Here is a 25004-nt window from a genome sequence, read left to right on the forward strand (position 1 = left end):
AGAAAGAGAGCGTCTCTCAGTGTCACAGCTTCACACTGAATATCATCTTAGCACTGTTGCTGACTTAAATGCACCTTTCCCTTCAGAAATTTGTGGGGAGAGGGTTTATTAAAAAGAAACAATACTCGATGGATAACGTTTGGAGGTGCATTTAAGCAACTTTGTAAAGGAGGAAGGTGGTAGAAATGATAGTCAGTTTCTAAGTCATTAGGCAGGACAGACACTGAAGAAAGATCGCCTGGACAGGAAGCAGAAAGGGAATGAGAAGCACGCACACAGAGATGAGGACGATGAAGAATGAAAGAGATGAGCTGTGGTCGCGTTTGCTCTCCTAACGCTCTGCTGTTCTTACAGGAAGAACTGCAGCCTGTTGTCTCTAACACAACTGTTACTGGACCCAGCTCACTGCTCTACTTCTATCAGACTCTACTCTCTCTCTCTTCTCCTGAGGGAACAGAGTTTGGATATGAGGCGAAAAAGTCAACAGGATCCAAACTGCCCTGCATCTGCCCCACAGACACAAGAGTGTGTGTGTGTGTGTGTGTGTGTGTGTGTGTGTGTGTGTGTGTGTGTGTGCATGAGGGGGCTCAAAGCACCATGTTTGCATTCCTGCCTGGGGTTGGGACCCTCCCCCTGCCTGCCGCGTCCCGAGGCCAGGCCCGTTGCGCTCGCAGAACCCGGTGAACGAAACACAGAAGGGAGGGGGGGTGATCAGGAGAGCAGGGGATTGTTGCATTTTTCTGTGGTGACTCTGCTCTGAAGGCTGTGCTTCAGATTTGGTTAAGGGGGAATCTCTGCCCACCTCATTTTTACCCTGACCCTGACAGTGACCCCTCTCTCTCTCAGCTCTCTATTTTATCACAAGAATGCCCGAAGGCCGCGGAGTACCAGTATTTAAGACTTACAGGGATGTCGAGTAAGAAAAAATAAATAAAAATAGACCAAAAACTGAGCCTGTTGGAACATGTAACGCTGACTTACTGTTTAATTAAACCTTTATTTCTGTTAACTCTGATCTACATAAATGCAAACGGAGAGCAGATCACTGAGGATGAAAAGAAGGAGGGACATCGACAGATTACATATAAAAGCCCACAATCGCATGCTGGGTGGGGGGGAAAAAAGGCATGCATTTCTGATGAAGTCAACACAGTGCAAGCACACAACACCAGGACAGCAGAAAAGAGTGAGGATGAGGCTGTTAAGTACATCCTGTGCCGATACTGTAGCTTTTTTGGACGGCGCGGCGCATCGATCGGGCGTAAAAAGGTATCGTTTTGCTACTACATGCGCGCCCCGCTCTCGATAACTGTCTGTCAAACTGCAACAAATGAGCTAATATCCATTTTTTAACAGACATATTGATTTATGGTATGTGCCCGTGTATGATATTGATTTCTCTGTCTCGGGGGAAATTATAGCAGATGCATCTTTTAGGAAATGGAGCCCAGAGAGAACTTTTAACCTCTCTGCTCTTAAAATGAAGGCTGATTTACTGCACTTTTCAGTCTCCTGATCTCATGATGTGCTATTATTAGAAATAAAGCCATGTTTCTGATAATGTGTGTGTCAGCTGTAAAGGAAGGGGCCAGCTGGAAGCTAACGGTTACAGAAAAAACAGAAAAATGACCTTTTGGTGTTCATCTTGCTACAAAATTTTGGCTTTTTTTTTTTAAGCTCATCTGTGTTTTAGAAACAGTGAAAATGAAACATTAAACAGACAATGTGCTGCGATGAAATGTGTAGAGAAAGAGTGGGGCAAGATGTGGTGCAAGCCAGACACAAAGAAGGGTATTACTTAGCAGAAACAAATACCTACCATGAAAATATTCCCAATTCAAAGACTGCTTGTGTCAGAACAGAAAGACAACAGGTAGGGACTAAGTAAGGGTTATCGAAGAGGAGTTTGGAGGAAGAAGAGGTGGAGAAGGAGGAGGAAGAGGGCACAGAAAAGAGTGTCACTGAGCAGGCCCTCAGAGAAAGCAGGGCTAAATTTGTAAGCATCACAGTGTTATTCAAAAAGAGTGCCAATTAGGACATACATGACATTTAGGATGGGAGGGAATTATCCACTGCCTGGAGAGAAAATGGATTTCAATCGTAGCAGCTTAGACGGTCAGAAATGTTCTGCTAAATCACATTAGGAGCCATGATCTTTCAACATGTGTTTGGATAAAATATTTGGAAGTCTTATTTAGAAATCCATTTTCTGACACTTGGCTTGAACTGACTTTAGAGGAGTAGGAAACTTCTCAGTTAGGAAAAGGGGAGCTGAGAAGTTTTCCATCTGTTACCACAGTGATGGAAACGTGTTTTTAGCAAGACATCTGAGCCAGTAATCAAGGAGAAGATGCTCATTGTGGATGTCTTTCCTCCCATTGCTACTACAGGAGTTATACCTGCATGGTTTGCACCATAAACTCAGCTGGTCAAGCCCGAACAAGGCACGACACTTCTTTGGGGTATTTGCATCTGTTAGCCAAAGAGGTAGACACAAACACACACACAGAGACAAAAAGGAAAAAAAAAGAAAGAAAAAAGAAAATGGACACGTCATTGCACAGACAAAAACATGTAGCCAGGGCTTAGATTTAGGCTGGCAACACTGGGATGTCCTCCATATTGACCAAGCCATCAGGCTCCAGAACCTCCAAGCCCCGACCTGCCAGTTTAGGACTTCTGATTAATCTCAGTAAGGCTCATTGTAACTGTGCATCCTGCAACTTTGCAACTTGAACACATACACACAGACACCACTCATACAAGCACTCGTACGCAAAACCTTTTTCCCCAAACAGGAGGTAAAAAATCAAATAGGGTGAACCCAGAGATAGACCGGCAGGGTGTGGCTGGAGGAAGCTGAGAGGTCATAATAGCCTGGCGGGACAGACGGGGGAGGGAAGCGAAGAGAAAGGAAAAGCAGCAGCATAAAAGAGAGGAGGAAGTCCCAGCGTAGAGTGACCCAGCCTTCACCTGGCCCTGGCCAGTGCAAGCACACACCATACACACCTGCACGGGCCACACCAGTTATTCTGTTGGTCGAGCCCAAAGCGCGCTCGACACTTCTTAGGAGCGCTCAGGTCTGATGCCGCAACAAGGAAGGGAAGCCAGCAGAGAGGAGCAATAGAACCAAAACCAATAAAAAAAAATAAGGAACAGAAATTAAAAAGAGGAGAGAAATAAGGAGAAAAAACAGTGAATCTATGAAGCTTGGCAGTGGCTCATTTTGCAAGAAATCAAAACCCCGCACCCAAAAGAAAAAGAAAAAATAATTCCCCTTAAAGCCATTATCAAGTGTGCCTTTAAAGATAGGGCTGAACTCGATTAGTAAGTTTCAAACACAAGTAAAAATCAAAATGCATGCAAATTATCCAATCGGGATGTTAACAGTGGAAACCTTTCAGTAGCATAATCTAAATTCTGGCTGGAGTTAAAGCTGAAGATAAAGACCGATTTGGCTGAGAGGGGTATAAATGGAGCAAATGCAGGTTGGATTAATTTACGGTTAGATGCTATCAGCGCACTACGGTTTCAAAGAGACGAGGTCAAGGTGGCAGAACTAGGAAGAAGTAGCAGATTGCTGGAGCAGCACAGTCGTGAGTTAGCCCTAGCCAGGGGAAGGATTAAAAAGGCTGGAATCTGGAGAGGGAATCTACTCTTTAGACCTGGCATCAAACAGTTGATTATTTTCCATCAGCATTGGCGGTCTGTTGCGGAACAGCTGCCAGTCACTTGCTAGCTCTACCCAGTAATCAAGTCATTATCAGAAATAGAGCTGAGTGACAGCAAAACGCTGTGGTGGAAGCGTTTGAGTCCAGGCTTTGTCTGAGCAGAGACTTATTCGACAGAGGCTGGGCCAAACTCATGCTGGCCTATAGGAAAGGCAAAAGTGCAGCTACTGAAGCATATAGATTAAGGAGGTTTACCCTGACATTACAGCCTTCAGGTCATACTTCATAATGATAATCTAGCTTTATATATAAATATATATATATATATCACCAGGTCCTCAAGCATACTGCATAGTAATTTGAGCTAAATAGCAACAGTAAATGAGTGTAAAATGAATTAAATATAAGCTACCCTGAAGTCAAATAAACAATGGCAACATTTTTGAAGAAAAGAAAGCAGCAAACAAAGCAAAAAGAGCATATTTCAAAATATAGGATTTAAGCTTAAACCTGCCTCACTGCACATTTATGAATGGATAGATATAGATATATAAATGTATACATAATTTTAAAAGGAAGGAAAATAAAACAGTTAGTGATTTAATACTCAAAATGACATTAGCACCTGTAATCGGAGGGAGTGAAAGGCAAGGGTTTGGAAAATATTCTCTGCGTTCTGGAAAAAAAAAAGAACAGATAGAGAGGCCTTCAAGAAGAAATCCGTCACCAAAACGAGCGCAAAATACATAAGAACAAGTCGTCATTGCTCCTTACATCATCAGAATTAAAACGCATAATGAATGAATGAATGAAAATCACAGGTTTAGCAAACCTCCTTAATTTTTAAGATATAGGTGATTTATTTTGTTTTTTCCTCAAGTTGGTATAAAAGCATGCAAGGAAGCAGGCGATGGGAAGGGGAGGTAGGCCCAACAAGCACACGCATGCACAGTCACGCAAACACGCACGCGGTACAGTCGTGCAGTCCGTCTGCAGGGCACAGGCAAGTAAATATAAAACACGCACACAACACTGTCAAAGTTAATGGCTCTCACGATGCTTAAACCTCACATTCTCGTAACATATCACAATACCAGAAGGCTAAGGGCCAGGGGAGGGGAGGGGGGGTGAGAAGGACTGTGGGGGGTCATGCATATTCAGTCGCTATTAGCTAGGGAGAGCAAGGGAAACTGGAAAAAGGAGGGAGGGGTGGGGTTTACAAGCAATTCTACTATTTAAATATTGCATTGGGTAGCAACTATACCAAAAAAATAAAGAGAGAAAAAGCCAGGCAATATAACTCACATACACACACAATAAAAATTTTTAAAAAAAACATAACACAAAAAAACCAGCTACACTTTTATCTTGCAAGATGTCACATCTGCCTGACACATGATGGGGCTCTTCTAATATGAGAGATAATTGCAGCTCACTTACCATTGCTCTCTGCTTGCTGCTTTTCCCTTTTTCTCTTCTTCCTTTTCCCCTGTTGGTTAGCCGCCAAAAAATAGAAAGAAAAAAATAGACACAGACAGGAACCTTAGTTATTATATTGCAGAATGCCCAAAACATGAAACAGAGAATAGCACTCATCTTCGTGTTTACTTATTTATTCATTCATTCTTTCTCTGCCTTTTTTCTGTCTTTGCCCTCCGGTTTGCAGCAGCCACTGCAGGCCAAGACCAGAATTCTCCCTCCTCTCTCTCCCTATTTTTTGGCTCTTTTCTTCTTGTTCTCTAATCTTTTGTTTCATTTTCCTCTGTTTTGTGAATGCCTAGGCATCTCGACGCACTTCTTATTTGGAAGACGGATTTCTCAAGGCTGCTGTTGGGCGACTGCAGTGGTCAGACTGATCCCAAGATGAGAATCAGGTATGCGTGGGTCAGAGCGAACTATCCAGGCTACAAAACATTCACTTTAAAATCTCAGCTTTAATTTGAGTAGTTTTACAATGACATAGCAAGAGCTATGTGGGATATACTGCACTTCTTGGGCAGCTATGTGTTGCTCACGTGGCTCAAAGCTCACTGAGCATTACCGAGCATTGTAGTTCAAGGTGGTTTGAGGTATCCATGTAAAGTGGCATTTAAGGTACTTGTCTTTCCAAAATCACATGTGTATATTTTGAAAACCCATGTGCACAGAGGTAAAACTCGCCAACAACCAACTACGACTCTTTCAGATTGGAGGACTAATTTATAGCCCCTATTAGACAAGCAGGTGTGAATGAGCACCCTGGTCACGTTTTTATGAGGTAAGATTTACTTGCTCACGAACTTTAAATGTCAGCAAGTAATGTTTGAATGCCGAGGATGCTTTCCAGGATGTACCCGCCAGCAATCATGATGTTGAACCCCTCGGTAATCCACAAAAACACATGCAAAAAGAAACAGGTTGAGTTGTGCAACCAAGTTCTGTGGAATAATGACAAAATATCAACCTGGCCAGTGGCATTTACTGATGATTTCACTGCAGATAGAAGCAACTCGAAGTATACAAAAGCATTTAGTGTGGTAGGATTCTCCGAAATGCCTCTAAACCCGTTCAGAATGGCAAACCTAAACATTTACCCAAAGCAACCCCAGAGCAATTCAGGGGGAAGAAGTTAAACACCCTGGAACGGCCAGGTCAGTAATCTGATCTTAATCACATTGGGCTTAATTCCACTTTCTGAAGACTGGAAAGGCAAAGAGGCATGGCAGCAGTCATGAGGTGAAGGCTGCAGCAGTAATGGGCAGGGAGAGCACCACCGGGGAAGCTACAAAGCATCTGCTGATGACTATGGACCAGGGACCTCGGGCATTTACAGACTGCACAATATTTTAAATATAATGTAGTTTGACTTCACATAGGTCTGTAAATGACCTTTGTTCCCTGGGGGGGGGGGGCTGTGTTCTAAATGCTTTCTATACTGATAAACCCACTCAAATTAATACTAAGACTTGGTACTTTGCATCCTTTATTTATTCCTTACTGGACTGTCATTATCTGTAGCATGATAAGGTGGATTTAAGACCAGAGCATTTTTGTCCTAGATCTACATGAACAGATTTTGATCTGTGGGGCAAAGAAAGGAAAAAAAAAAGCAAAAATAAATGGCCTTGAATATGTGACCTAGCGAAAGGGGGGGAAAGAAGAGGCTAATACGACTTGTAAACTTAAAAACTTACATAGTTGTCTCGTGCTGACCAGCCTGGGTACAGCTGCATGTGGAGCTGTCGTTCTTTCCTGGCCAGCTCGTAGTACTTGGCCTGCTCCTCCCGCGATAGGGCGTGCCACTGCAAAATGAGAAACCAGGCACAGAAAGAAGAGATTTTCACCCAGAACAGAGATAAAAATAGAAGAATGTGTGCATGTTGTGTACTTTCTGTAAATCCCAAAGTATGTCATCATTAACTACGACTCTTTTCTTCCATCCCATTAGGCCCTTTACAGCCATGTTGTGATTGAAATCAGCATGGCTGAATGTCTTGTGCGAATAAACTGGTAGGACTTACCCTTCGCCCCAGGATCTGGTTGATGGCAGCACTTTCCTTGAGTGTGCACTCAGCCACCACTTTGGCCCGCATCTCCTTCATATAGAGCATGAAGGCATTCAGAGGTTTCTTTATGTGGACCTCTTTCTTTTTCTCTTCTACCTTTTTACCGTCTGTCTGTTTCCTGTGATGGGGCAGAGAGCAGTGAGATGAGCAGAGTCTATCTCCAAGTGGTCACCAAAAGTCAGTAATAGGAGAAAGTTTACTCACGAGCTGTCGAGAGAGCTGATGTCACTGTGCGAGGATTCCTGCTTGACGTTGGGTGTTACGATGGCTGGGTGAGGGATGCCCGTGGTGTGCAAACTGTGGTGAGGGGGCACCATGTGTGGGGGGAACCTAGAGGACAGAAGACTGTGTAAATCGTCAGAATGAACACAGGTGAAATGAGAAGATGGAGCACATGTACACACAAGACTACACGTCAAAGCACATCATGTATTTTCAGTTTCTTTCACAGAAATGGAATTGACCCTTAGCCACACTAAATACAAACATTCACATGAAAATTTCCTAAGTATTAATAAACATTTATAGACTTATCTACTCAAAATGACAGTTTACTCAGTCACTAAAGCTTAAAAAATAGTAAAAAGGTCATTTTCTGTTGCTTAATTACTACAAATCCACACTACACCCAGTCCATTTTTTTGATGGGATACTGGATCCTTTATATGGTAGCTTTATCATGCGTCTCTAACTACTGGGACAAACATGAAAAAAAATAAACATCGTGCTGAATTCAGTAAGACATAAAACCAGTAACTGATGTTTTACTGAGGCCACAGCTCAATGTGAGACAATCAAAAAAAATTGTAACGCCTCCTGCTGGTCAACAGAAAGAACACAGGTTTAGAGGAAAGGCTTAGCTAATTTAGCTTAGCTAACAGCTTAGCTTGCTGTTAGCTAACATTTTATATGTTAGCTAACATTTTATATGTTAGCTAAAAATGATCTTTGTTTATTAATACTGTTAACTAGTGTTGTGCAATTAATTTTCCCAATGGCTCCCTAAGAAACTGGGACTGTTGTTGAGGGCCATGTCATTCTTAACACATTTTATCTCTTAAAAGCTTATTAGCCGCAGCTTTAGCTAGTCTTGTCCATTTGTTTTCTTAATTTCCGATGGTATGTTAAGCTACCAATTTAATTTGTTCGTCTAGGACTTGAGGGCTCCTTGAACTCCTGTTTTCATAGTTTAATGCCTTCGATAGCTGAGAACTTCTCACCACGCACATGTCATTGCCATCTATAACAAATGACATATACAATAGGTGTGCACATGGTTTCCAAATACGATTCTACTGGCAATTACTATTTCCATCATTCAGCTGTAGATAACAAGGGGCGATCAAAGATTTCAGTTTATTGCATTTTGCCAGTTAAACGATATGAAAATGCCAGATTTGGGAGAGGTAAAGCTTGAAGTGTTATCTCTTATCAAGGAATTCTGCAAACTAGATGAAAATGTTCTATCATACACTCCGGTATTGGGTCTGTATTTATTTCCTCCCCATTCGTTTCTGCCTATTCAGCACTGTCAGCAGCACTGACATTTTTATCTTCATCCCTCTGCACTCCTATCATCATTTCATCATCTCCAACTGTGCCACATATCGAGGCCAAAAACTCTTATTTATAAAAATCGCTCGCACCGGCTAGAACAGCCATAAGACTCTGCTGTTCTGTATGCGCCAGTGTATGTATGACAATAATTATTTGTGTGCGATTATTTGAACATGCACGTTCATGTGTATGTTTACAGCATGGTGCCTTAGTTCCACGTGACCACACACAAATTCAAGAGAAGAGAGGATGATGAAGGAGAAGAAAAAGGAGAAATAATTCTTTTTTTAAAGCAGCTCATTATCCAGCAGTGTCTGGCTGCATGGCTCCGAGCCAGAATATAATGATGAGGATAAACTCGCCAGGAACAACTAGTTTCTGTTGGAGGCCATCTCAGGGGAGTGCCAGTGCTCCCCCTCAAACTCTTTCCCTCTTTTTCTCCTTTCCCCTCTTCTCCCTTCATCACTGACACATTGGTGTTTGTGCCATGTCATCCAATGATGGGGAGCTCGGCAGCAGTGGCTGCATATCGCCCATCATTAAGGCTGCTGCATTTTCTTCACTCACCCCGTTTCCTCTCTCCCTGTTCACCCCTCCCTCCTTCTCTCTCTGTGCACTTGTTAAAATTTCCTCTGTTCCAAGATCTATTTTTCTCTACTCTCTTCTTCTTCTCTACTCCTCCCTGTCCCCTCACCACCTCCACGCTCCTTCGTTTCCTCTCTCCACCCCTCCTCCTGCTGCCACCGCACGGCCCAGGTTATGGTTTAAACATGACGGCCATCCCTTTGAAGCATGGGGGCATCATCATCACCATCATCGGGCTCATCAGCAGCAAGCAGCGCCTTGGACCAATTTAGCCAACACAGAGAGGGAGATGCATTGGAGACCCCACCCATCCACCCACCCCAACCCCGGGGCTCCTACGTCTCAATCTCAAAGGTAAGAATGGCTGGTGGGAAAGGGGGGGGGGGGTCACCGGCGCAGCAAGCCCAGTGTCAGCCAGTGCCATTTAATTGCCAGTGTGAAGCGATAGCCCCCGTGCCTGTTTAATGTATAATGATCCGGCCGGTGCGCTTCTCCCGTTAACCAGGAAAAGAGAGGGAGTGGGATGACGGGGGAACATATCAAAGGGCAGGCTTAAGCACAAGGGGCAAGGGGGCCTCTACATCCACCCACCTGTCACACATACATTCACACGCACACAGACAATATGGGGGACCTGCACTGGCTCCAACCCTATTATCAAAATAATGTCTTTCATTTGCTCCGCTGACTGTCTCTACTCTCCTTGGCTCTTTTTCCTCCCTTCCTACAAGAATGTATTTTTTAACAGGACCTAGGTGTAAGGTGCTCATGGGGGGGGGACTACGAGGTACCGGATTCATTCCTTGAATCCTAATTCAGTTCGGGCTAAGGCACCCGGGACTGATATGAAGCAGCGCTCTCCTGCAAAGACCTAACTCCCGACAAGAGTACAAGCCAGGATGTCTTTTCTCTCAGATTTTCCGCAGCCAGCCTGCACGCTACAAATCGTTTGAGCTATCACAGCAGTGTGGCCTGATCTTTAAACAAAACCAACAAGCTGAAGCAGGCTGTGATGAAGGGATTCTGCTATGCTGCTGACACAATTAGACAAATTGTTACTAGATTTTGTCAGCTAGTACATTTTTTTCCCCTCATTTTGAGGGGGGTGATGTACTAAACCCTCCCATTCACCAGAGAACTCCCAGAGCCCTCCATCTATTCAGTTATACTAATTCAATTAGGGGCCTCATCACAGGGCATTAGCTCTTCCCCATGGCCAGTCCCCCCCCACACCCCAGCCAGTATATTCAATTAGCCGCACTGGAAATAAGATGATCACAATGTAGAGGCTGTCATTAAGGGACCAAATTAGCAGTCACTTAAAGCCCAAGTTGGCTGGGTACTGTTGCCAGATGCCAATGTCTGGATAGACCCACCATCTGACCCTTTGCACTTGAGACTTGCTGGGGATGGGCTGTGAGGGGCCCAATCTGACTCTAATGCAGACATCGTTCCAACGAGAAAGCAAAATTGGTGCAAGACAGAATTTTAAAAAACCAGATGCAAAAAAACTGAAGTAAACCGTCTAGGTTAGCCTATAAATGAAGCTACCCTTTATTCTCAGGGTTATGCTTCACAAAACATAATTCCCTCTTGAAACTGCTCCCTTCCTGCATCTACATGATCCATCAATGTCACAGAGGTCTAAACAAGCCGCCCTCAGGAGCTGCTTTTCCAATCAGGCTGTAATTAAACTAAAGCTTGGCTTCATCCCTAGACTCCAAACCAGCGCCGTCCAAAGTCCCCTGCTGCAGGGGCATGTAGAGGGAGGAGGGAGGAGCAGTGGGAGTGGAGAGAGTGGGAGGCTGTTTGTTTTTCTGTCTTGGTGCTTTTTTGACTCATCCAGACCCACAAATCATGGGGTTTTCAGGCATCCTAAATTAATTACGGTCACTTCCCACACAATAGAGAAGACGTGCGTTCCTCAGGGGAACAATAAGTAGCTAACTGCTGACTGACAAATAGATACACATGTATAAAAGATGGCAACGAGTACACACACACACAATGCCCTCCCATGGGTGCACTAATGTCCAGAGCAGCAGATGAACTGGACCAAAGCACTGGCCAAGTGTCAGACCCCAGCTTATATTACGTAGTCCTCTTCAAAGTGTTGCTGTTTGTTTATCTGTCTGCCTGCTTAAACTCACAGCAAGGACATGCCCCATCTCATTTCACATCAGCCTGACATGCAGCGGGGGTAAATGTTCTTCAGGGGCCTCATTAGAAAATGATAAATATAATTAATATTTGAGCATGCTAGCTGAAGCCCCACACTGGAGAATTGGCCTTCTGAACAGAGATGGGGGAGTGGGAGCGCTCCTTAAGGGAGAAGTTTCTGCTCACTGTTTGTGCACATGAGCGTGCGTGTGTGTGTGTGTGTGTGTGTGTGTGTGCTGCTTGCGCATTGCCCTCACAACCAACACAAACACACACCAGTGAAGGTACAAGCAAATGAGAACAAGCATGCGTGTGTTTAGCTCTTAGGGCTTAACTCACCTTGACATGGATGCATTGACAGTGAGCGCAGTTGGGTAGGGGTGTCTAAAACCCCCTGTTGTGATTGGATAAACAGGTTGACCTTGCCTAAGAAGAGGGAAGAAAAGAAGAAAGACAGAAAGGTAAAGGAACAGAGTTGATGGAAGAGGAGAAGCTAAAGCCCTCTGTCTCTCACTTCTCCCCACCGTGGGCCTCTTTATTCTCATTTGATCAGGACAAAAATCTAGGGGATTGCAGAGCGCAGATCAAAGGGAGGAAAACTCTGAACAATTTGAATGCCACAAATCTTGATAGCAATGGCTAATTAAATTTCATAACCCTTCTCTCTGTGTCGACAGAGTGGGGCCCCGTTCCTCCCCAAGCTGGAACTAGGTGTTTTGTTGTGATAATTAAAGACGAAGCGCGGGTCTCTTTAATGGAGCCATCACACTAATTGAGGTCTACACATCCAAAGACAAACAATAATGAATGTAAATTTATACCAAAATAAAGTGCAGCAAATCAAAGGGCGCCATGGCTGCGCTCAAGGCCTCTCTCGGTATTTAGATCGCGGTGAGAAAACATTAAATTAACAGAGCTTAATTTGTAGCCTTTTGTCATATTAACAAGTGTTGACAAGAGTTACCAGGGGAGAGCCCCTATGTGGAATTGTGGGTAAAATACGGGCAATCACAGTTCATTAATCTAATTGAACCATACACAGACATGCAAAATAGTATTTGACACAAAATAGCAAGTTGAGGTTGGTGAGGGCTTAAAGGAGCTGCTGCTATGGTTAAGCAGCGAGTGTGGAAGTTGGTGGGCCAGTGAGAGACAGAGAAAGCTTTTAAAACTGTGTCCATAAATCCATAAATGAAATGTATGAAAGGTAATATCCACTTTTCTTGTTTACAGTGCCACTCTTTAATGGTTTAGCTTGATGCGCACCTTTATGCTTAGCAATCATCACAGCATGAAGATGTTTCTAGCCTTTCCGCACAACTCACAGGAGAATAAAGATGAAAGAGAAGTAAAAAAAAAGGATTTGCTTACTGTGGTACTAACCATCCCAGCGGATGGGGGATCTGGCCGACAGTGCCAGGTGACAGTGGGTAATAAGGAGATATATCTGGAGGATGTGGAGGCCTTGGAATTCCTGTGGAAGAAGAAAAAGTAGAAAAAGAAGATGACAGGAGGAGAGAGGAGGTGGACAGGACGAGACGATGACAGAGAGAGGAGAACCAAAATCTTTGTCAGTGCTGGGATCTTTTCTTTGTTCAGTTTCACATATGAACGGGGCAGACATCACAGGAGTGCAGATGGGAGGAAGAGGAGGAGGAAGAGGGCTTGTTGCATCGAATGTACACAGTGCTAAATCACACTTCCTGATCAAAGGCCTTTGAGGCGGCACAGCGGCACAGTGTGTTGGAAGAGGCAGAGGGGAAGAGAGGTGAGGAAAAAACACCAACACGATTCTTGTCACATTTGTCTGGTGACTCAGAAGATTAATGATATAAAATGACTGCGGTTTAGAAGTTAACAAAACATAGTATCATAATTAAAGCTTTCTATCTGATCAAAGAGCTGCCAATATGAGGCTAGCAGTTGAATCTGCCCGCTGATTTACACTGACAGTCCTCGCTGTATGGGCGTAGTTATTACATACATGAATAAACAAAGCAGTTAAGAGCTTCCTTTTTTTCAAATTCACCTCAATATTTCTGGATTTAAATCAGATTAATAGTCAATTAGCTTTACATTCGATGCTACCAGAAGTACAACGCAGTGACGATCAAACCCCAATATCCGATCATCAGTCTCCATTCGTTGAAGTGATCCTCAGATTTAGCATAAAACAAGCAGCAAATTTTGTTTTTCACCCACCGACGGTGACAAAGATATCCAATTTAAGGACAGCTCTTTTTGAGGGCATCGCCGAGCAATCACAGCATCCACGGTGTTGCCTTTACTCTCTGTGGCAGCTGACAGGCGAAGGAGCTGCATCGACAAGCTGCCCCGAACGAATGCCTTGAAAAGGTCTCGTACACAGCCAGCAGTAAAAATAACTTTCTCTCTCATGACAAACTTCAAACAGGGAACACTAGACAGGTGTAAAAGTGTGGCAGGGAGGGGTTTATGTGCAGCAGACCAGGAACTGGGGGACATTTTTTATTTCTTTCTTTTTTTGGCTGGCTGATGTGCGTTTCTTCCACACAGCTTGCTTTTTGCCCATCCAGCTGATGCTTCAGGTATTTTGGCCTGTGGTAACAAAGCCAACGTAAACCCAGATGAATCTTCATAGATTAAAGACGTTGGCTTCTGCTGGTGTTTGTTCCCAGCTGATTTAGCTCATCCAGGATCTGACTCTTGAGGAATTATGGTACGTATGGACTCTTTTTTCCAAAGCAGAAAACTTTTCTTGGGAGTACAGTTATACCAAAAGTGAGTTCTATTAAAAAAAAAAAAAAAAGAAAGCCTGTGGAAAATTATCCCATCGCCACCCAACGCTCAAGACCTAATATAGCTCATTAATTAATTAAACACTGTGCCCAATTAAGCAGCCCCATTAAGCACTACATTAAACAGCAGCTGGCACATTATTTCCCCTTTGTAAGGGCCATCATAATAAGGGAACATTATTACCTAAAACACTAAGTGAATCCACCAGAGACCTCTGAAAAGCATGAAATTATTCAGCACACTGAAAATGCATTAACCTGAAAGGACGGGCTGAATGACAGTTAGCAAAATTAAGTGCTGGGTCAAGATGCTCGTGGAAATGAATGAAATTGCCTTAAAAAAAGTGCGCTGAATGAATGTAGGAGACTGAATTGTGAGTATAAACATGGACACTGACTGCAGGATCAACAGGCTATAAAGCAGGCGTGGAGAAAACCTGTAAAAGTCTGTGTAAATCTTTCATACCGAGGGGTTTTGTGCACTTAGTTGAAAACTGTGTGCTTGCTGGTCTTTAAAAGTAAAGAGCTCCCACTACAGTGGCAGTATTATTTTGAGCATTGGCAATTAGAGCGGTGGCTGTTTACTGAATTCCACGTTTAACGAGAAGTTTACGAGGCACTCTGCAAGGTTGTTGTTCTGAAATGTAAGGCCCTTTTTTTTTTTTTACCCCCCTCAATCAAAACCAAACAATTTTAGTGAGCATGATAGCTGAATCAATCAGAAACAAATTAGAGCAGCAGTTTTCAATAAGAAGCACTTGAGCTGACCTTGTCCTACATTAAGTATCTTGTAAACAGTGCTAGTCATGTTTATGAAGTCATCAAATGAGCAATTAATGGATAAAATAAGCTTTTTTTTTTTTGTTTCATTCCTTTTCACGTTACCTGCATTGAAAGTGTGACATGAACACGACTACATACTGTTCAAAGAGCTGTGGTTCCTTATCAAAGAAGAGAAGCTTATGTGTTTTTTCACCCCTTGAGACTTATTGTTAATTTGTTCGGAAAATAATTGGGTTTTCGGGAGGTTCATCCTGTCGCTTTTGGAAAACAAGTGCACTTAATTCTGAAGGTGTTTCGAGCAGAAATCAAGCACGCCCGTCTCCGCACGCCAGTTAAACTTGTGTGAAAACACTCCGGACCGTACCTGTTTTGGGATCCACGTCTGTCTGTAGGTGAGGTGGGGGGTTCCCCGGTGTGAAGTGTTCATTGCTGTAGGTGATCAGAGGCGTGAGAGGGTGCACATGGTGGGGGTGCTGTACCACTGGAACCTTATTAGACTGAGAGACAAGAGAGAGGAGGAGGATACAGAGAAAGATAAGATGGACAGCGATAAAGAAAGAGGAAAGGAGGGGAGAGAGAGAGAGAAAAAAAAGAGGCGAGGATGTTAATATTTGGGATGTGAGTTAAAGATTGCAGGCGCCTGCCATAGAGTTACAACTTGAAAGTTCTCCAAAGAAGAGCTATCAAATTCTGGGTATACTCAAGGCGCCAAACCACCAAACCACAGTGAAAATAGCATGGTTTGTAATTAAAAACACTTCTGTGGTGTCACTCTGGAATTCGGTAACACAATCTAAGAGGCTTGTGGGGTTGCCTGTTCACATTTGAGTTTGATGTGTGATGAGGCACTTTTAACCACGGTTGTAAGTGAAGTAATCGATCATCTGTAAACCACAAAAATCAAGGGAGCACGCGCGTATATCCACAGTCATTAGCAGCTCTCCGCTCAGCTCTCGAGCCTCCTTCTGCTATCCCCTTCCCTCTATCTATTCCCCCAGGGCCCCAGTTCGCGGAGGGTATGGGTGTATTGTAATAAAAGGGTTAGGAGAGAAGAGGTGGGGCCGTAAATCCATTTCTGCATTTTTGCCAAATTAGTTTTAGCTATGTAATCTTCTCTTTGTGCTTCTAAGTGGCGCAGGCCCCCCCTTTTTTTTTTTTTCAATTACCCAAAGATTACAGTTGAGCTTTAGGGGTGTGCTGCCGTGGGCCCCTGTGTTAACCGGAGCTCAGCCCCCCTCTCATCAGGCCAGGGCTGGGGACAGACTAATACACACAGTCCCCAACCACAAGATAACCAGATTAGAGCTCTGCTGTAGATTAGGCTGGTGGCAGAGGCTGCTCTCGCCTCTTTACCCACACATCCTTATCCTGCCCTCAGCAGTCAAAGAAGCAGCACTAATCAGGCTTATCATAACATGGATGATATGTTCAGGGGGAGAGGAGTGAGACACCAAGCTGCTTGCGTGCGTATGTGTGTGTTCAGTCTGCTCTCTCGTAGGCCACACACCCTCATTAGTGACTTTAACCCATGCAAGAAAGAAAGAAAAAAAAGCTCCACTGTGGCACATTTCCAAAAGACTTTGAAAAACATTAATGGGACTAGATGTTGGCAGGGGAGGAGGAGGAGTGTGTGTGGGGGGATACATGCATAAGATACACAGCTGCCCAGTGCTCATTGACAATACAAATGCAAAGCTACAGGCCCAGGGCAAGACAAATGTGAGCAGAGATTAATGCTGCAAACTAATCATCCGCCCAGTCTGTTTGAGGCTGAAGTTAATATCGTGTCTGTGTGAGAGCCCGATGCAGCAACAGCCCATTCAGAGTCCCGTGCTAAATTTTCACTGGGTAGTTAAAGCTGTCTATCTGCATGGTTGGTACAAGCATGGCCATCTAGACCTCTATTCTATAATGGCAATGCTGGGGGAGTGGGAAGAGTGTGTGTGGAAGAGGGGTGGGGGGCATTCCCTATTGCCGTGGTCCCAATGAAAGATTAATGAACCCCAGCAGAACTCCAGGGAGGCAGAGAGAGACTCCTGGGACTCATTCACAGCCCTGAGCTGAAAAGGCTAGGGATGGGAAAAGGGAGAGAGGGTTTGGGGCGGGTGTGTGTGTTTGTGTGTCAGGGTTGGAGGGGTGAATAGATGGAATGGGATTCGTTAAAAAGAAACACAAACGAAGGCACTCATTGTTGCTTAGGGAATCCTTATCTGATCTGCACACCCAGAATACAGGGATGAAAAAAAGGTGGAAAAAACAATCGTGATAGAGGTTACGGCAGCTGCTGAATGTGGCCGATGAGTCGGCAGCTGAATGCTAGAAGACGGCCTCGGTCTCTCCCTCTCTCCCTCTTTTTGTCCCCCCATCCCCACCACCTCATCGCTCACCTCCTAACCTCCTCCTTCACGTCTCTCCGCTCCTCCCTCGGGTAATGATGTGAAAGAATGTTGTCAATTCTTCAACTCTCTGCGCTGAAAAAGCTTTAGTGGACTTTTAAATGAGTTCTTTTGTCCAGGGACCCCGGCCATTGAGAAGACAGTTCAAAATGCCCATCCACTGAGTCCACATTTAGACAGAGGGTGTTAGAGAGGGTGTGTATGGGACTAAGAGGGAGGGAGAGAAGTAGAGGGCAGACGATTTACATCACAGTCACTTGTGGTATAAGAGTGTCCTCTTTTTTTTTTTCCTGAAAAGCTCAGAGTGATGCAAATAGCAGTAGGCTGAACTGCCTGCTGGAGGTGGAAAAACGTGAAGCCAGAAAAAGGACACTGTAACATAAACTCAAGTTTTGGTGTTTGTTGCAAGACTTTAAAGGTAGGTCCTTTAAAAGAAGCCTTTATAGTTTGAGGACTCAAGAATTGGTCAAACTAGCCCCCACTGTGTTATCTACATCCTGCTTACATCAATCAGTCAGCTGATATCGACCTTCTTCCATCAGCTAATACGCACACTCTGCATTTTTTGCAATCATCATAACTTCCTGCTGACGTCAAGACAGTACCCGGTGGTCCCTTGCGGAAAAGAGGCCCAGCACCTGCCCTGTGGCCCACTGTGGGACAATGCAAGGCCCAGGACTCGTCTAGCAGGCTGCTGGGTGCTTGAGCCGCACAGGGCCCACACAGGGAAACAAAAAGCAGGCGACGTGGGAGGCTTTACTCTCCCTGCTCCACAAAAGCCAGGGGTAAAAAGAAAAGAACATTTCCTGCCCCTACACCCCCGCTGACTCGCATCCTTCCCACCACCTATGTCGTGAAAATAAACAAATATAGCAGGAGACGGACGCGCCGCTCTGCAGATGTGACGAGCTGATTCGCAAGCTCGAGAAAGAGATTTCGCATTCAAAACAGCCTGAAGTAAAATTTAAGGGCACCCTCTTGTGCGAACATCAGTGAGCACGTTTACTCTTTCCACATCCAGGACACAGATATGGCACCTGCTGCTGAAATCCACCCAGCAGACACAAACAGAAGCAGCAGTTGTTGGCGTTTGATTGTGTTATTAATATCGCCTTGGCTCTTTTTTTTATTCTGATCCGCTCCTCTTTCTTCCAGATGTGAGGTTAAAATGCTCACAGGAAGCCTGCATGTTTTAATAGGGTCATAATCAGCCTCTTCCTGCAAATTCAATCCATTTCAGCAAGTGCATAAATAAAAACTATATATAATATATATAGTAGCTGGTAACTTCCATCAGTGAAAAGCCTTTCAGATGTCAGACCTTTTGGAAGGGAGATGGGGTACAGGAGAAGTCAGGGGGGGAATAAAGTGACAGCAGGACAGAGTAAGACAAAGGGAGGGGGACAGAGAGGTGGAGGCCAGACAGGAAAAAGCTGTTGGCCTTGCATTTCCGCCTGGTGGAACCTTGCAGGGCCAATTTGAACCCTAAATGTGAAGGTGGCGACCTTGTGGGCCCAGTGGGTGGCTGGGCAGGGGGCTAGAGCCTCTGTCTCCCTGCTTCATGTCATGATATGATGAGTTGTCACAACAGCTTGCAGGGCGCTAATGAGCTGTAGTGAGGCCGGGGCAGGGAAGGGAGACCGGGAAGAGAGGGGTGAGGGACGTGGGGATGACAGTGGCGTGATGGATTGGGGTCCTCCAAATTCCAAAGCAAGCAGAAAAAGCTGCCAGAGCACACTGCCTCTCCCAGAACACGCAAGTGGCCGGAATCCAAATCACATGGAGTGACACCATACAGAAAACAACACAACAGCAATAGTGGGAAGGGGGGAGATGTGTGTGCGCATGATTTGATATAAAGCAAAACAAAACAAAAAAAAAAGAAACAAAGTACAAACGGTGCTGCCACTAATCTAATCATCTGGTATCAATCGATGCTGTCCTGCTGAAATCTGTTTACACAGAATTAGTTTTCCTTTGGGAGGCATAGAGTGCCCCCTCCAGGCTACAGATATTAATCTCTAAGCAAACGCCATATCATACCAATGAATGTTCAAACACACACACACACACACACGCTAGTCCTCGTAGCACTCAGCCAAATCAATCCTCAGATTCAAGCAGACAATCTAAAGGAATACTTAGAGATTAGCAGCGATGGAATATGAAATGCTCTGACAAATTACAGGCTTATCAAAGCCATGACCTTCCAGGATAACATGCTGATTAAAACTCTGCTACATTTCAAAAATAATAATTTTTTGGTTAATCAGAAGAAGAAGCAGGAGAAGAAGAAGAAAACTCCTCAAAATATTAAGAACCTGGGGATTGTAAGGGGGAGGGGGGGTGATTTAAAAAGCAGATATGGAGGTGTTGATCAGTTTTCTCTTGCAGAGAAGATGCATCTCCGAGGGCAAGAGGCTCCCGAGACCACAGTATATTTAAAAGTTAATCTATTCACTTTGCTGCAGTGACATGCTGACTGCTTGATCAGAGCGCTGAACAAAAATATTATGTGGGCCAGAGCCTTTGCTCCCCTTCCTCCTGCTCTCTTCACTAACACTCAAGTCATTCGTCATCATTTATTTTTTTCCTTCTGCTTCCCATCTTTGATAGTCGGCACATCAAATAGAATCGCAGAAAGGACATGTTCTGATATGTCACAGATAAATAAAACTGCGCACAAATAGCTTAAATATGAAGTGGTATTTTGGTAGAGCTGTTGTATTCTGTGAAGACAAATCATCCTCTTAGACACACGTGTGTTCAAGCTTTTTTCCCCCTCTTCCTTTTCAGTGTAAACAGCCTCTTGAACTCACATACCTGAGTTAAAGGAGGCTTCTCTGAGAGGTGATATTGTATGACGGCGTTAAGAGCCAGACTGAACTGTGCCTTTTGAAATGCAATCAGTCCCTAAGAATTTCATCAGAAAGCCGAGCAATTAGAATCTGAATTGAATGGCAACATTAACAAAAGAATATGTTAATCTGTGAGGTTGCCCCAAATCTTATTTTACATTTCACAGCTAAGACATGAGTTTGATCAAATATTATCAAGTAAATAATTCTCCTCTTGAGAGAATCACGTCTATTGCCTTTTTAATTAATTTAAGCACATTGTTTATAACGTTTATTATGTGGGCTTTAAAGTTATGCTCACAAGTGTGTGGCAAAAAACAAATAAATAAATAAAAATATTTGGGATACTGGTCTTGGATCAAGCTCAGGCATGCACATACACAAGCACACGAACATGCACGAGTTTTTAACGTCAAAGTATTTCTAACAGGCTTTTTTTTAAAAAATCAAGTGACCACCACTCTCTCAGCCACCCCCCCCCCCACCCCCCCCAAAAAACACTCCCCTCCTCCCTTTCCCCTCACCTATCTACAACCGGCCTGCACCACAACAGCTACCTGTCAAAACAATGTTAAAACCCTTCAGTGGTAAGAAAAAGCAGAGACAGTGAAGAAGCAGGGGAGCAGCGTTACTCACCCAGCTGCTCAGATTGAGGTGCCAGCAGCCCACCTGCTGGAGGAGAGAGAGCCCGGGGCCTAGGACTCCTGCCTTGGCTCCCGTCTCCTCCGGCCCGGCTGGAGCTCCATCCCGCGGGTACATGACCCCCTCGGTTCCACCCCCACCCCCGCCCCTGCCTTCTCCTCCTCCTCCTCCTTCTTCTTCCACCTGGCCCCCCCCCCAGCTCCTCCTTCCCCGTCTACGCCGGGGAAAAGCCCTCTCACTTTCCTTGGCCGCTCCTCTCCTTCACTTCTTCTCTTCCTCCTTTGTCTGTTCCTGTCTTGACTCCTTCCTCCACTGTGTGCGAGTGTATTGCCGGGCATGTGTGGCGCGAGCGTGCATATGTGTTTGTCGTCCCCCCTCGCTTTGCGTTTGGTGCCGCAGCCAGCTGACCATTGTTCCCTCAGGTTTTTGACATTAGAGTGCGTGTCTCCTGACGTGTCTAGAGCAGGCTCAGGGTCTGAGGCCTAGTTCCCCCCCCCCATAAACACACAGTCACCAAATCCTCTCCACCCACCCACCCACCCACATCTGCCTGCTCAAAAAAAAAGGAGGAAAAAAAAGAGGAAAGAAAATCCCCCAAAATCCTTCACTCTAACCACAGAAGCACTTGCTCTTTGCGGCCACCAGTCTCCTCTTCTTTGTCAGAGAAAGTTTTGATGCCGGTGACAAGAAGTATAAGAAGTGAAAGCCAGAATGTGGACAGAGAGAAGGAAAAATTACTCTGAGCAGTTGTTCAGCACCGCAGTAGTCTTCCCACTAGCTATACTCCAGAAAAAAATACTCACAAACACACACACACATACATATACACACAAAATCAGTTATTACCCAAATCCCTGCTGTACGTTGGGTCTGTGTATGTGTTTCTTAAGAGTATGTGTGTGTATGTGTGTGGGCTCTGCTGTGCCTCCAGGATGCCCAGAGACGAACTGGCAGTTTGAAAAGCTTTGGCTACAAGGTAAAGCGAGCAAAGCGAGAGATGGAGACAAAGAGGAGAGAGAGAGCAGGAGAGAGAGAGAGATAGAAAGTGGAGGAAAAAAAAGGAACAAGACACAACAACATCCACAAAGGGAGGGCAGGCTCAGCAAAGTGTGGCCAACAGTCACTTTATCTGTGTGATGCTGACAGTCCCCTCTTCATGCCCACTTTCCAGGGGAGAAACCAAGGAGAGGGAGAGAAAGTCTTCACTCTGACACAGACGTGGCACCTTTCGTTGCAATCTTTCTCTCTTTTTTTTGGTTCCTGTCCTCTACTCCGCTCTACTTTTTTTCCTCTAAACAATACCTTAGAGTGGAGAACAATTCTTCTTTTAACCCCCCTCCTCCCTCCTTCCAACTCAATTCAAGGTTCATGTGAACAAGGCCTCGAGCCCCTCCTCACTGCCCTCTCTTCCCTGTTCTCCTTTTTCTCTGCAACTATTTCACCTTCAAGACCATTATTCTTCTGAATACTGAAACCAAACAATAAGCTTTGTGTGGTCAAGATTTTTCCCCCCCCCCGAGCAATTCAAAAGATGTGCCATCCACTGCAGAAATAGACGAGATGTATTTAAAAGGGAAATCCTTCAAACGAGACTTTTCATTTATTATTTAAAAAAAGAAAATAAAAACGTTCCAGAATTTTGCAATGCTGTTTGTTCGCTTTATTTATTTAGTTTTGGGTGTAGCAATAAAATAATAAATAAATAAATGAAATATCCAAAAATATTTTGTTTATCCTAACATGACTAAAAATAAGAGAAGAGGAAATATAAAAAGTTTAGTACAGTTTAGTTTAGTAAACTGAGAAGAAACAAAAAAAATGCTACATGTTGAGGAAAACTTCTTTTTCAGTGCAACAAATTAATTATTTAAAGTAATAAGTCAAGCTGTCACACTTTTTAAAGAGATTTTAAATTTTGCGTTCTATAATAATAATTAGGCTTGCCTTATTTTAATTATCTAAACACCTGGACCTGAATAAGAACCATGACAAATTAAATATTTATAGAATAAATGTCACATTTATTCAATTTTTTTAACATGACCTAAATAAGAATATCAATAAAAAAATTAAAAATAAAGTTTAACTACAGTGAGAAAATTTGTATGTAGAAACAAGCAATAATTTCTTTTTTGGAAGTGAGGTCAGAGAAATGAAAACACAAATGCTTCTCATTACAGCATTTTAAAAGCTGGCAACAGAAACAACTGCAAAGTTTTTTTTCTTAATACAACAGAGACTTTGTTTTCCTCAAAATACGCTCTCGCTTTCTTTTCCTCCTGCACTCGCTCAGCCTCTCTGCTGCTGTTAGGACCCTGCTCTTCCCCTGGCCTGCAGCAGGCAGTCCTGAGGCCCTTAAAGCCAAAACAAAGCCCTGGGAATGTCCTTTACACAACTTGAACAATAGCGCCGGGGCTCCAGCTTGACAAGTAAAAGAGCTCCGACAAGGCGGTGGCTAATTGCCTGCCCTCCCTCCATTCAGCCGCCCCGCCACACTCCTGCCATCTCCTTTTGTCCCACGTGCACTTTCTTAAGTAAACTGCCAGTTTGCCAGCAAGTGATGGACAGCTCCCAATCATCCGGCCACAATGGCATCAACGCCACAACACAAGAGAGCACAGGGAGGATAAAAAAAACTTTTAAAAACCCTCTTTTTTTTATTCGACGGTCTAAGATGTTCGCACGAGACCGAAAAGTGTGCGAGGGGGAAAAAAGAAAAAGAATGACGGACAAAAAGTTTTACAAAACAAGGAAATGAAACAACCTATGACCTTAGCAGTTCATTGTTTTCTCTGATAAATCACAACAATCGGAGGCAAAATGCACGAGCACCAACTTCAAAGTCCTCAGCAATTACTATAATAATTACAGTATAATTATGATATTTCCAAAAAATTCTATTTGAGTAAAAACAATTGAAATTCTTTTAAACACACAAAATCCAAATTAAATATTGACTCAGATTTTTTTTAATATTACCAGAAGAATGAGAACAGCTGATGTGAGCGATGATCAGATTTACTTAAATTAAAACGTCAATAAAATATATATTTTAAAACTGATTCGATACGAATAACAGCATGCATGAATTAAAACGTGAAATAGCAGCATTTTATTTTTTAAAGCACACAATAAATAAGAATCGTATTTGGTTTGATGTGTTAGAATAATGCACCCCTGTCAGGCTGTCAGGACAAAGCAATCAAACAGTGCCTTTCATTATCCAAATTGTCAATCTGTCACTTAGCAACATAAGTGTTATAAATTGCCAAACGGAGCACAGAAAAATATCCACGGATAGATTCAACCAAAACATGATATTTAAAGTCAAACAAGCACCAGAAAATTAAGCACAGCTGTAATTAAAATGTTGAAAAGTCTTACCATTTAAAAGAGCTGTATTTGAGATGCTGCTCGGTTCCTGGTTAAAACAAGCATGCTGGCACTCATGGTAGTGCACAGACTCCAAGCAGACTCCCACCACCATGTCAGCCACTAATCCACTGGGGGGCAGCACCTCATCTACGGCAGCCCCTCGCTAAAGCCCGATGGGTTAAGCCGATAAGACAGCGGCCGGAGGACCGGGCGACAGCCAAGGTAATGCTGGAGCGAATTTAGGACGGCAGCCCTTCGGGTCCCAGAGCGGGGGGGAAGGACCGCGAGCGAGCGGCCAGAGCTGGCTGTTCACTTTCAGCCACCTCACGCATTCAAACGCACACTCAGAGGCTGCGCTGCTCTTCTCCGCGTCTGTCCGGGACTCCCTCTTTACCCCTTGCCCATCTTCATATCCCCCCTAATAAGCTCTTTTGTGTCCATCTCTCTTTCTTTGATAAGTTGAAAGAACAACAAAAAGAGGGCGAGAAAGAAAAGCTTTCATTCAGCTTGCTTGGAAGACATAAAGGTAGTGGAGTGCTGTCTATAGGAGTTGCCCTAACTTGGCTAAACTCAAGCAGCGGGGTGTCTCTCGTCATGTCATTAATCCCCAAAACTAGCCACGCTCCATTCACTGCTAGTCACACTAAATTAAATG

General features: G+C 44.0%; 1 protein-coding gene across 26 annotated transcripts in view; it reads right to left on the reverse strand.

Moving 5' to 3' along the window:
- Nucleotides 1-25004, reverse strand: part of tcf7l2 (transcription factor 7 like 2) — a 107612-nt gene that overhangs the window by 2315 nt on the left and 80293 nt on the right. For 5 of the 26 annotated variants that reach the window (XM_076887535.1, XM_076887536.1, XM_076887542.1 and 2 more), the window contains 9 exons: nt 15443-15575; nt 12890-12992; nt 11858-11944; nt 7421-7561; nt 7172-7334; nt 6844-6952; nt 5112-5174; nt 4297-4347; nt 3010-3082 (listed from right to left, as the gene is read on the reverse strand). In XM_076887535.1, the coding sequence (XP_076743650.1) occupies nt 3010-3082; nt 4297-4347; nt 5112-5174; nt 6844-6952; nt 7172-7334; nt 7421-7561; nt 11858-11944; nt 12890-12992; nt 15443-15575 (923 nt within the window). Of the gene's footprint in view, nt 1-1818; nt 1881-2399; nt 2473-3009; nt 3083-4296; nt 4348-5111; nt 5175-6843; nt 6953-7171; nt 7335-7420; nt 7562-11857; nt 11945-12889; nt 12993-15442; nt 15576-20968; nt 21118-25004 lie in introns of those variants that run through there. The other 21 variants (XM_004561318.5, XM_012921842.5, XM_004561314.5 and 18 more) reach the window with 17 other exon arrangements.

This window comes from Maylandia zebra, linkage group LG8 (genome assembly GCF_041146795.1).
Source record: "Maylandia zebra isolate NMK-2024a linkage group LG8, Mzebra_GT3a, whole genome shotgun sequence".
Classification (NCBI taxonomy): Eukaryota; Metazoa; Chordata; class Actinopteri; order Cichliformes; family Cichlidae; genus Maylandia; species Maylandia zebra.